General features: G+C 42.3%; 1 protein-coding gene across 1 annotated transcript; it reads right to left on the bottom strand.

Annotated features, from left to right (window-relative positions):
* Positions 1-6990: 6990 nt before the first annotated feature.
* On the bottom strand, positions 6991-7455 carry LOC126155892 (histone-lysine N-methyltransferase SETMAR-like). Its single transcript, XM_049916263.1, has one exon. It carries the CDS (start codon positions 7453-7455, stop codon positions 6991-6993), a length of 465 nt encoding a protein of 154 aa, XP_049772220.1.
* Positions 7456-14044: the final 6589 nt, after the last annotated feature.

Here is a 14044-nt window from a genome sequence, read left to right as displayed (position 1 = left end):
TCTCCATCACCATAGAAAATTGGTAACATCTTCATTGGATCTCCCTGTATACACACATTTTACAGACTGCACCGCCTGTAACTTATATACTCTGTAGCGTCGCTGGATGACGTTTCCAGACATCGATTCCTATGTAAGACTTTATCAGCTAGGTTCCCTCTACAGACTCGATAAGTGTGTAGCATGACGTGTGAAACATTCTGTATGCAAAGTGAATAACATGGAAGCTGGGGCTAGAACCCCCCCCCCCCTCTCTCTCTCTCTCTCTCTCTCTCTCTCTCTCTCTCTCTCTCTCTCTCTCTCTCTCTCACTCACTCACTTCTCAACTATCAACTACCAGCTTCCTGTTAAGTCTTACAACTGCTGTCTGATTTCTGGCCGAGTTCTAGATAACATGCCGCTCACTGTATTTTATCGGTGGTTGCATCTTAAATTCAAACTGTATGTTCTGGTCAAAACTGTCAGAAGTTATTTTCTACATCTATGGATGTTATAAATAGGGGTTGAATTTCTTCAACCGATCTCTAGCGGCTAGTGTGTTCTCACAAAATAGATTTTCCTCTAGCTCGTCTTCTCTAATGTGTTCCATTCCTCTGTAAATATTTTGGATCAGTATTTTCAGCCAGGACGTATGAAAGTGATGGTTCGGTAGTATTCGCACTTCTCACTATTTGCCCTATTTGGTATTTGTGTTATTTTTTCGTTTAGTCTGAAGATTTAGCAATCAAGTCAGCTAGCATAGATGTTGAGGAGTGAAGCAGCAAACGCCGACAGAGTGAGTCCTCGTCGGTGCTGATAGAGCCCTCTGGTAGCGAAGCCCTGCACTATAGACAACTGAGTCTATGAGGGACTAGTAGCGACACCTAGCAGCGAAGTGATAACTGACTGTGTGAGGGAGTAGTAGCGACACCTAGCAGCGAGATAACTGACTGTGTGGGGGACTAGTAGCGACACCTAGCAGCGAAGTGATAATTGACTGTGTGAGGGACTAGTAGCGACACCTAGCAGCAAAGTGATGAACCGCAAAATGGCCGCGAAAATTGAGTGACTTAAATGTCTAGTTGCTGTTTACTTCTTCCTTTACACTATTATTACAAAACAGACTATGGCATCACTGCTCGGTTTGTCTGTTACCGTATCATTGTGTATTTCACGCGTTACAAAATAGTTCTGTTCTCGTAACATAAAATGCAAACTACATCTCCAGTGACATTTATGTATGCAGCATGTTACATTCATCATTCCCTCTTTGTAATTTAGTATTACTAAAAGTTTTGTCCGCACTTTTAAGCATTAAAAATGGATATGTGGCTCGGAATTGAATAGTAAAAGAAACAGCCATACTGGCAGACAGTCTCTCTAATTAACAAAAATACGAAATGTAGGTTCAATTTCCTCTGCACAGTGAGGTGTCGGGGCTACTGTTAGATTAAATGGTACGAAAATAATCGCATGGTATTGTGGGTTAAAGAATTTTGAACAGCAAGGGGAACTGTAAGTAAGTTTCTTGCAATGCAAAGTTAGTGATATAATAGTACAGCAATAATAGACGTTTGTTATCCCTTTTTCTTATTTTACAGTTTCGCTCATTACTGATGGCAAACGCATTGCAGAGAAGTTAAGATTCTGCATCTTCGGCTACGGCCTTTGCAATCTCTTTCATTCAACTAGACTTAACCTGTAGAGGTAGTAATATAATTTCTTTTCTGATCCACAAGATACTTTTACAAAACGTAGAGGCAGAGAGGTTGTCATATAACTATTAATCGAAATATTATATGAAATATATGGACGTGTTAGTAAAACCGCCAAGAAATTCCTCTTATTAATGTTAAGTGTTATCTCTTTGATTCAGCATTCAGCTCACATAAAACAACGAGAAATATCGTTTTTCATAAAAAAAAGAGTTTGTCTCATTAGTGACCTGTGTCATATCAGACATCTCATTTTGATACTAGAATAATTTGAGAAAAAAGGCCTGTGTTTGTTTTTGAAAATGCAATTTCAATGAAAACAATGTATTTTTAAAAGGTATTGTCAACTGTTACGAAACGATTTCTTATACAGAATTTATTTATGACATAGTCAATCATGATTCTAAAAAGAACACATTGTTGGCTTGTGTTTTGCCATTGATATAATATTTTGCATTTTTCTTATCACTTTGAAATAATTACTGTTTTTTCAGCACTGAGAATGTGTGAAATACAGTATGTAATCTATGAATCAGTATGATAAATTTTTTTTTCGAATATTGGCTGTTAACTACAAGAAAATGGCAGATGTTTGGGTATTCAGCACACGATGGAAAACAAAATCTTTTATTCATTTTTTTGTAAGGTTTTGTAAGGTTTTTATTTCATAGGTTTTGTAAGGTTTTTATTTCATAGTTGTAATCCTACAAATATTAATGATACCATGCAGTTTCTTTTGACAGTGAGATATATTAAGTACCTTAAAATATATGTAGATGAAGTCTGGTGAAGAAAGTGTGTGAATTGAAATTTAAAATGTTTGCAACAGCATAATCAGGTTTAGTTTGTTGTGTGGGAGTGAGTTACACGTGGGATCCGAAGCTAGGACCCCACGGGGGTACCCGACATGCGCCACATGCCAGGGCAGAGGTGGAGGCTAGTGTTCGGAAATCTGAAAATTCCAGCGCCGGCCGGGGATAGAACCCCGGCCCGGCTGGGGCGAATAGCCCCAGCCGAGGCGCTGGAACGTTCCAGACACCTTACCACTAGACCACCGAGGACCCCAGCTGTTTCCTGCTCTGGAGTCCAGCTAGTGGTCGTAGGGCACTTCCTGCTGTCCTCAGTGTTTACACCGAGGCAGCAGAGGCATGGTATAACAGGAAGTGTTTACCTGCGTCCGCTGGATGTCCACTTAGTGTACGACTTATTTACGTGGCTGACGTTCGTGTCGCTATAATGTCCTTAGTTGCGTTACAATTATTTGCAGGGTCCGAAAATCTGCCTATGCAGTTACTCGCAGTCGAGTCTCACTATTTGAACCTTTGTAATTCGATCGTGTTGTCAAGACCCATGTAAGAACTTCTATTTATCGAAGAAACAGAAAAGAAGTGGGTCCTTGAAGGTGTGGAACGGAGAGCAGAACAAAAATAAGATGTAACGTTTCGGGATTCCCTCATACTCGCTGTAGACACTCCAGAAGCAGGAAGATCAGTTTGATGAAGTGTCATGAGGAGCGAGGAATAAATTCACTCTCAAATAACTACTGTACGAGATGCCTCGCCGCCTCTTGAAGGGTGTCATGGGATTTTGCTGCCGTGGACTTGGCGATCCGTGAGTGAACGCGGTGTTTCTGACCACATATATTTTAGCTGCGGGTCCTCCGACCTTCGAAGGAAGCCGCGACAATGGGGAGGCTCTGCTTGTCGTTTTGTAATAAGAACGCCCCTCCACATTTTATCTAGGCTTAAACCTGTCTATGCACATAGTGCATAGCCGTGCTTAAAAAAAATTTTTTTTTTTATCTTTTCCATTCTACAACATTACTTCCTGTCTTATTTTACGAACTTTTCGTAGGAATGTCGTAAATTTTAAACGTCTTAAATCCACCGAGTTATTACGTGTTCTTAATATATCTTTTAACTCTTTTTCAACACATAAGTATCTTTTACCTCTTTCACTGAAGAGGCTGATCAACGGATATTGTTTTTAATTTCAGGTATTGATTTTATTGCATTCTCCTTTAGCGTATTGATCAGAAATTATAGGTTCAGATACCTTTGCCTTATTGAGTATCGTTTGCTATGCCAAACTTCGACAGCATCCATGGTCCTGTGCATGGAATTGATGACGGTAGAAAGCTGACCAAAATTACTTCGAAATAAATTCTCTGAACGCAGATAACTTTGATACAGTTGTGTTAGGTATCGAGGTATTACCTAACGCATCTGAAGCCAAGTTAAGAGTGAATTTATTTCGAAATAATTTCGGTCGACTGCCTGTCTTCACCAATTCCACATTTCAGATGGTGTACTAGGATTTTCCATCTATTGACTGACTATATAGTCTACGAATTCATGATCTTTGCGCCACTGGGCATTTGCTACGCTGTTACCATCCATGCATCATCAAGGCAGTCCGGTGGAAGATGTGCTCTACAGCATACATGCGGCAAGAAATCGAACTACTTCTTCATCCCTATATCTCTCCACTAATCCCAGTTCTTGTATGACTTCCAGAGGCATTGCTTGAAATGAAAATTACAACTGGAAGTAGATGTCTCGGAGAACACTGTTTCCATAGCTTAATTTGCAGCAATTTCCAAGTCTAGCATTGCAGTTTTAAATGACAACCCAGTTATGACACTTCTCGGTTCAGAAAAAAATATTTCACAATTATTTTGACTTTCCTCTGGTAAAAAAGCTTGTCTTCCGTGCTTCAGATATCAACATGCAATGGTGTACAGTTGCTTCAGTTGTTTCGAACAACTCTGAAACGTCCCTCCATAACAAGGGATTTATTTTCACATATTTTCTCCCCTTCTTCGTAACTGATAACTCGGATTCATTTGTCGGGAACAGATTTATCATCAGTTTTAAAAAAAAACTTCAGCACTTTCAAAATCTCTTCGCGCAACTGAATCCCTGAACTAGTGCCACGGTTATGGGACATCCCAGTAGCTTCCCTTACACTGTGCAGTCTTCCTCATAATTCGGCATATTTGCGACGTAATCTAAACCTTTATCTCGCAAATCTTGAAATTGCTCTTTAAACCTTCGGAAAACAGGTCTCCTCTCCGCAGACTCTTTTCCAGCAGTTATGCATTCGTTTCTCAATCTCCACATGTTTTGTCAGGTTGGGCGAGAAACATACTGTTCAGCCATGATTCTACCATTTACAATTTTTAAACCGCCGCTGCTCCTATTTCGCTCGGAGTTCATGCACAGGCAATTGGTATACATTTTCGGTGCTCCTGGTACCGATTAGCGTCCTTTCGTTTTTGCAACTACACGGTCCAGTCACATTAACGTGATCACCGCCTGTGTCCGACGTCAATGTGCAGTAACCACTCACAGACAGCGGGTGGCAGCACTAGCAGTGTAGGGTATGCGTAATGCGGAAACACAACCACTTATGTGACATCCAAAAGCACGTGATCATTGCCTTTCGGGCCACGGGTGGACGCATTTTCGAAACGGAAAAGTTGGTAAAATGTTGGCGTGTTGCCATATTAAAGCACTCAGTGCATGGCGCTGTCCAGAACCGACGTTGAGGCCGTTGTGGTGCCCCACGGGCCACATATGACAGGAGTTAAAGAAGGCTGCAGGTAAATAACGTGCAACTGTTGAGCAACTGACCACGCACGTGAACCGAGGGGCCACTGACAGTGTCTCCTCAAAGACCACTAGGCGAAAAATGCTGCGTATGGGTCTCCACAGCAGACGCCTGGTCCACACACCTATGCTGACTGCTGTTTATCGGGGACGAAGGCTGGAATTTCCACGCCAGTTGTGCGACTGGGCGTCCACTGCACGGTGACAAGCGGGCTTTTGAAGTGACAGACAGACGTTGGCGTGTAGGGCGTGATTCACCTGAAAGTGAATACCCTGCAACAGTCGACGGCAGGGTTAAGACCGGAGGAAGGATCGTTTTGGTCTCAGAAACGTTATCGTGACACTCCCGCCGTGACCTCGTCGTTCTGGAGGGGCACAGTGCATGAGCAGAAATATCCGTCGGAACCATTGCCACACCTACATGGAGTTTGTTTTCCCTCGGAACCTACCAGCAGAACAACTGAATCTCTGACACAACTTGCAGTGTACGTGCGTGGTCTGAAAAGCACCACGATGAGTTTGCTCTACTCCACCGACCATCAGGCTTCCCGGGCTTAACGGAATCGAGAATATGTGGGACCACCTCGATGAGGCTCTTCGTGTCCTGGGTCCTCAACCGACAACCATAGCGCAGCTGACTAAGGCACCGGCGTCGGCATGGCTCAGTACCTCACTGCCTCCTGCACGTTTCTCAGTTGTCCGCGATTCGCGTTAATTGTATCATCCTACAGTGACTCGCTGACGACACTCTCCCGTACACGACAGCATCATCAACAGCCGCAGATTGCTGTTCACTCTGCCTGTCACATCATTTACGTCTATACAGAACAACAGCTGTCTGTTACACTTCCTGGGACATTCCTGACGATACCCTTGTCTCTGATCAACTCTCGCCATCGAGAACGTACTGGTATCTATTATAGTCTTTGAGACACTCACATACCTGGAAACCTACTCCGTATGCTCATACGAGGCCCTTCGTTAACAGTGTGCAGTGGAGCGCCGTGTCAAAGACTTTTCTCAAATCTAGGAGAGTGCAATCTGCCTGGCACCCTTCATCCGTGGTTCGCAGTATATAATGTGCGAAAAGGGCAAGCTGGGTTTCACACGGGCTTTCTAAAACCGTGCTGATTTATGGACATAGGCTTTTCGGTGTCTAGGAAATTTATTTAATCAGATTCAGAATACGTTCTAAAATTCTGCAAAAAATCGATGTCAAGGACACTGGTCTGTAATTTTGCACATCCTTTCTTTTAATCTTCTTGTACACGAGTGTCACCTGCGATTTTTCAAACTGCCTTAGGTTGGACCCATTACGGGTGTAATATTCAGAAGGCGAATGTATATTGATCTCGTTATATACGGTTGCCATTTGCGCTTTTTCCAGTCGTTTGCGAAATACTGCTGGACAAGAGATAGGCGATAAATGCGAATGAAGTAAGTAAAGCCGAAATTGTTTTAACCTCCTCGCTGTCGCTGAATCCTTTCCACGCGATGCGTCCTTCAGCAGGTCAAACAGGTAGCAATAAATGCTGTACACATGAGGTTGACTTTTGAAGTTTTTCTTATGAGTTAATTACACTGCAGACAGCTTCCATTCTGCATAATATCAGCAATATGAAAATGAAAATTCACGGAAGTCAAATCTGGACTATAGCGACGATGACGTAGAGTCTCCCAACCCATTATTGTTTCTTTTTCGTTCCAGTGGATTCTTGGATCAGCTGCGCTGTGTGTGGGCGAGCATTGTTGTGTAATATTATCACGTCTTTTGTTTGACATTGGCGACCCTTTCCTCTCATCGCTGGCTTTACTTTGCTCATCAGTATGTGTGAGTCGTCAGCGCTGCATCCTGTACGCTGATCTTCCAAATAATCACCAAAATACAACTGTGGCATCCAGATGATGGCCAGCATCACTTTCCTCGCTGATGCTCGAGTTTTGAATTTCTTTCGGACAGGTGAGCTGGTGTGCTTCCATTTCACGCCTTGTCCCTTCGAGTCGGGCTCACCATTTTGAACGAAAGTGTCATCACACGTTAAAATCTCGTTCAGAAAAGGTTCACCTTCACATTCACTCGTTGTTTCCTGGTGGTGTTGTGTGAATTTTTTCGGGACCCACGTTGGACTTGTTTTGCTGTACTTGAGCATGTCACTGACAACGTTACGAACTGTGCCACTACCTATTGCAGCTATTTTTCTATTCAGTTCTAATGCAACACGTCGGCTACCAGGAGTAATGTCGTCAGAGTCGGCTTTAAGCGAAGGAGGAGACACATCAATTGCCCGGCCACGGCGTTTTTCATTCGTCACTGAAGTTCGATTGTTTTTTAACTGTCCTACGTATTTATCGAAAATTTCCGTCGTTCGTACGGCTTCGACCATACTGAAAAATCGTTAGAGAAATTATTTTGGCCATTTTCCATCTTCTGAAAGGGAAAACGCATCGCTGAACGTTGCTCAATTAATGTGGAAACTTCAACCGGACACGTCATTGTTAACTGCAACATTAAGGTTATAAATATAACAGTTATTTTTTTGGCAGCCGCTCTCAGCTCATCTCAGTCGTGCCAACCTAAAGTCATGAAACTACAAAAATTCTTCCTACAAACAATTCGACTTCATCACTTTGCCTTTGCAGGGGAAAGTCAGGAAGGACTATGCACGCAGTATTTCATCGGTCATTTCTAGTTGATGAGAAACTTAAAATAAACAAATAGCAAACCATTGCTCATTTATTTAGGAACAACATTTATCAGAGTAACTTTTAACCCAAACCTTAAATGTCATTATATACATATGACAATGCTCGTTCGCACTCGTAGCCGCATCGTCTGGTAGGAGTACGCACTAACACGAATAACAAGAAAATGCACCATGACCTTCATAAACTGTGCATTCTTCATGCCACTGTTGGGAGCAATTATCACAGTTAATACAGTCATCTGTGACAGACTCCTTTTAGTCTTCATCACACCTTGTTGTTGTTGTTGTAGTCTTCAGTCCCGAGACTGGTTTGATACAGCTCTCCATGCTAATCTATCGTGTGCAAGCTCCTTTATCTCCCAGTACCTTCTACAACCTACATCCTTCTGAATCTGCTTAGTGCATTCATCTCTTGGTCTCCCTCTACGATTTTTACCCTCCTCGCTGCCCTCCAATACTAAATTGGTGATCCCTTGATGCCTCAGGACATGTCCTACCAATCGATCCCTTCTTCTAATCAAGTTGTCCCACAAACTTCTCTTCTCCCCGATCCTATTCAATAGCTCCTCATTAGTTACATGATCTACGCATCTAATCTTCAACATCCTTCTGTAGCACCACATTTCGAAAGCTTCTATTCTCTTCTTGTCCAAACTATTTATTGTCCATGTTTCACTAACATACATGGCTACACTCCATACAAATACTTTCAGAAACGACTTCATGACACCTAAATCTGTACTCGATGTTAACAAATTTCTCTTCTTCAGAAACGTTTTCCTTGCCATTGCCAGTCTACATTTTATATCCTCGCTGCTTCGTCCATCATCAGTTATTCTGCTCCCCAAATAGTGTCTCATTTCCTAATCTAATTCCCTCAGCATCACCCAACATAATTCCACTACATTCCATTATCCTCGTTTTGCTTTTGTTGATGTTCATCTTATATCCTCCTCTCAAGACACTGTCCATTCTGGTCAACTGCTCTTCCAAGTCCTTTGCAGTCTCGGACAGAATTACAATGTCGTCGGCAAACCTCAAAGCTTTTATTTCTTCTCCATGGATTTTAATACCTACTCCGTTCTTTTGTTTCCTTTACTGCTTGCACAATATACAAATTGAATAACATCGCGGAGAGGCTACAACCATGTCTCATTCCCTTCCCAACCACTGCTTCCCTTTCGTGTCCTATAACTGCCATCTAGTTTCTGTACAAATTGTAAATAGCCTTTCGCTCCCTGTTTTTTACCCTGCCACCTTTAGAATTTGAAAGAGAGTATTCCAGTCAACATTGTCAAAAGCTTTCTCTAAGTCTACAAATGCTAGAAATGTAGGTTTGCCTTTCCTTAATCTTTCTTCTAAGCTAAGTCGTAAGGTCAGTATTGCCTCACGTGTTATCAACATTTCTACAGAATCCAAACTGATCTTCCCCGAGGTCCGCTTCTACCAGTTCTTTCACTCGTCTCTAAAGAATTCGCCTTAGTATTTTGCAGCTGTGACTTATTAAACTGATAGTTCGGTAATTTTCACATCTGTCAACACCTACTTTCTTTGGGATTGGAATTATTATATTCTTCTTGAAGCCTGTGGGTATTTCGCCTTTCTCGTACATCTTGCTCACCAGATGGTAGAGTTTTGTCAGGACTGGCTCTCCCAAGGCCGCCAGTAGTTCTAATGGAATGTTGTCTACTCCCGGGGCCTTGTTTCGACGTAGGTCATTCAGTGTTCTGTCAAACTCTTCACGCAGTATCATATCTCCCATTTCATCTTCATCTACATCCTCTTCCATTTCAATTATATTGTCCTCAAGTACATTGCCCTTGTATAGATCCTCTATATACTCCTTCCACCTTTCTGCTCTCCCTTCTTTGCTTAGAACTTGGTTTCCATCTGAGCTCTTGATATGCATACAAGTGGTTCTCTTATCTCCAAAGGTCTCTTTAGTTTTCCTGTAGACAGCATCTATCTTACCCCTAGTGAGACAAGCCTCTACATCCTTACATATGTCCTCTAGCCATCCCTGCTTAGCCATTTTGCACTTCCTGTCGATATCATTTTTGAGACGTTTGTATTCCTTTTTGCCTGCTTCATTTACTGCATTTTTATATTTTCTCCTTTCATCAATTAAATTCAATATTTCTTCTGTTACCCAAGGATTTCTATTAGCCCTCGTCTTTTTACCTACTTGATCGTCTGCTGCCTTCACTACTTCATCCCTCAGAGCTACCCATTCTTCTTCTACTGTATTTCTTTCCCCCATTCCTGTCAATTGTTCCCTTATGCTCTCCCTGAAACTCTCTACAACCTCTGGTTCTTTCAGTTTATCCAGGTCCCATCTCCTTAAATTCCCACCTTTTGGCAGTTTCTTCAGTTTCAATCTGCAGTTCATAACCAATAGATTGTGGTCAGAATCCACATCTGCCCCTGGAAATGTCTTACAATTTAAAACCTGGTTCCTAAATCTCTGTCTTACCATTATATAATCTATCTGATACCTTTTAGTAGCTCCAGGATTCTTCCAGGTATACAACCTTCTTTTATGATTCTTGAACCAAGTGTTAGTTATGATTAAGTTATGCTCTGTGCAAAATTCTACAAGGAGGCTTCCTCCTTCATTTCTTCCCCCCAATCCACATTCACCTACTATATACCCTTCTCTCCCTTTTCCTACTGACGAATTCCAGTCACCCATGACTATTAAATTTTCGTCTCCCTTCACTACCTGAAAAATTTCTTTTATCTCATCATACATTTCTTCAATTTCTTCGTCATCTGCAGAGCTAGTTGGCATATAAACTTGTACTAATGTAGTAGGCATGGGCTTCGTGTCTATCTTGGCCACTATAATACGTTCTTTATGCTGTTTGTAGTAGCTTACACCCACTCCTATTTTTTTTCATTATTAAACCTACTCCTGCATTACCCCTATTTGATTTTGTATTTATAACCGTGTATTCACCTGACCAGAACTCTTGTTCCTCCCGCCATCGAACTTCACTAATTCCCACTATAACTAACTTTAACCTACCCATTTCCCTTTTTAAATTTTCTAACCTACCTGCCCGATTAAGGGATTTGACATTCCACGCTCCGATCCGTAGAATGGCAGTTTTCTTTCTCCTGATAACTACTTCCTCTTGAGTAGTCCCCACCCGGAGATCCGAATGGAGGACTATTTTATGTCCGGAATTTTTTACCCAAGAGGACGCCATCATCATTTAACCAAACAGTAAAGCTGCATGCCCTCGGGAAAAATTACGGCTTTAGTTTCCACTTGCTATCAGCCGTTCGCAGTACCAGAACAGCAAGGCCATTTTGGTTAGTGTTTCAAGGCCAGATCAGTCAATCCTGCAGACTGTTGCCCCTGCAACTACTGAAAAGGCTGCTGCCCCTTTTCAGGAACCACACGTTTGTCTGGCCTCTCAACAGATACCCCTCGATTGTGGTTGCACCTACGGTACGGCTATCTGTATTGTTGAGGTACGCAAACCTCCCCACCAACGTCAAGGTCCGTGGTCCATGGTTCATGTGGGCATCACACCTTGGGCAGTTCAAAACATGAAGTCGGAATAATAGACAATTGTGAAGGTGATTCGATAAACCCTATGCCAGGCACTTAGATGTGATTTGCAGATTATCCCTGTTTGTGTAGATCCCTCCTTGGATTGTGCCCTGGTTGTTGCTGAAGATGATGGCGCAGTTTAATCCAGATTAGCCGTAGAGATTCTACGTTGTTCGTTACTGATATTTTGTTCCTTCATGGTTTAGTTTCTTTTTCTAACAATGCATTTTTGTACGTAGACTCAAACAGAATTTCAGATGTTTTTGCAGCTGGCTTTAGATGTTCGAAAACCTAAAATTGTGCAGTTCACAAAACGAAAGAACATAGTATCCTATGACTACATCATCAATAACTCTCATTTTCTATCGGTCAACTCACACAAATACCTCGGTGTAACCCATTGTAGGCCGGCCGCGGTGGCCGTGCGGTTCTAGGCGCTGCAGTCCGGAACCGCGGGAATGCTACGGTCGCAGTTTCGAATCCTGCCTCGGGCATGGATGTGTGTGATGTCCTTAGTTTAGTTAGGTTTAAGTAGTTCTAAGTTCTAGGGGACTGATGACCTAAGATGTTAAGTCCCATAGTGCTCAGAGCCCTTTGAACCATTTAACCCATTGTAAGGATACGAAATGGAAGCAGGACTGAATAAAACTCAAGACGCGTTCATAGGATTTGTAGACCTGGAAAAGCGTTCGACAATGTAAAATGGTGCAAGATCGAAGTTCTGAAGAAAATAGCTCTAGGGAGAGATGGGTAAAATATTCGTACAAGCCCCAAGAGGGAATATGAATGGAAGACCAAGAACGAAGTGCAAGGATTAAAAAGGGAGTAAGACTTTGATATAGTCATTCACCTCTACTGTTCAATCTACGCATCAAAGAAGAAACGAAGAAAATAAAAGAGAGGTTCAAGATTCAGACTGAAATACGAGGTGAAAGGATATCAGTGACAGGATTTGCTGATAATATTATCGTCCTCAGTGAAAGTGAATTACTACAGGATCTGATGAATGGAATATACAATATGAGTGTAGAATTTGGGGTGAGAGTAAATCAAAGACACAAGTGATGAGATGAAGCATAAACGGGAGCAGTGAGAATCTTAACATTGGTGATAACGAAGTAGATGGTTCAAATGTCTCTGAGAACTATGGGACTTGACATCTTAGGTCATAAAATTCCTAGAATTTAGAACTACTTAAACCTAACTATGGACACCACACACATCCATGCCCGAGGCAGGATTCGAACCTGCGACCGTAGCAGTCACGCGGTTCCGGACTGAAGCGCCTAGAACCGCTCGCCCACCGTGGCCGGCGAAGTAGATGAAGTTCAGAAATTTTCCTACCGAGAAAGTTAAATAAACCATGACGGACAGAGAAAGGAGGACGTAAAAAGCAGGCCAGCATGGCATTCTTGACCTAGAGTAATCTGCAAGCATCAAACATAGGCCTTGATTTGAAGAAGAAATTTCCGAGAATATATGCTTGGAGCACGGCATTGTACGGTAGTGAAACATGGACTGCAGGAAAACCAGATCAAAAGAGAATCGAAGCATTTGTGATGTGGCGGTAGGGATGAATGTTGAAAGTTACGTGGACTGATGAGGTGAAGAAATATTTGGAAAACACTAACAAGGAAAAGGGACAGGATGATAGAACATCACTGAGTAACTTCCACGGTGTTAGAGGGATCTGTAGATGGCAAAAACGGTAAAGGAAGACAGACATTGGAATACACACAGAAAACAATTTACGACGTAGGTGCCAAACGATACTCGGAGATGAAGAGGTTGGCGCAGAACCTCACCTGCGCTAACTTCTTCATCAGAGTAGCACTTGGCATCTACGTCCTTCATGGTGGGTCGTATCAGACCAGTCAGAAGACTGATGACTCAAAAACAAGTAAGAAATGGAACCATCACATTGTCTCAGTCAAAGGTAAAGATGGTGACGGACTGTAATTCATTGTTAGAATTAAAGGGAAATATAATCAGTGCACAAAGATGATCTTTTTCGAACTATTGGTGTGACCCATACTCTAATATTGCTCCAGTGTGTGGGACCTGTCCCATATACGACTAGCAGGGGATATTGAACTGTTCGTAAGAAAGTCAGCACGAATGGTTACAGGTTTGTTTGGCCCACAGGAGAATGTAACAGAGAAGCTGAAGAAATTGGCAGATGCCTGAAGATACACGTAAGCTATCCCGAGCAAGCCTACCTGCAAAATATCTAGAACATACTCTAAATTTTGAATATGCAAGGTGTGTTCAAAAAAATTTCGGAACATTCGTAATTTCGCGCCAATGGCTTGTTGGGGCGAAATGCAGTCGACATCCCTGCACACGCGTGTGCTTAATGTGTAACTGCGGGAAGTTTCATTGTTATATGTCTGTTAGCTTATTGTTCAGTGCTGTATTGAGTAGAGCGTTGTGTCGCACAGTTGGCGAACTTCGAGAGGGGATGGTTAGAGG

This window comes from Schistocerca cancellata, unplaced genomic scaffold (genome assembly GCF_023864275.1).
Source record: "Schistocerca cancellata isolate TAMUIC-IGC-003103 unplaced genomic scaffold, iqSchCanc2.1 HiC_scaffold_1101, whole genome shotgun sequence".
NCBI classification, from domain to species: Eukaryota; Metazoa; Arthropoda; class Insecta; order Orthoptera; family Acrididae; genus Schistocerca; species Schistocerca cancellata.
Note: the sequence above shows the minus strand (reverse complement) of the source record. Positions and strands in the feature narration are given on the sequence as shown.

Coding starts and splice junctions, on each gene's coding strand:
- LOC126155892 (XM_049916263.1), bottom strand. CDS start 7,455: ATGCTCAAGTACAGCAAAACAAGTCCAACGTGGGTCCCGAAAAAATTC.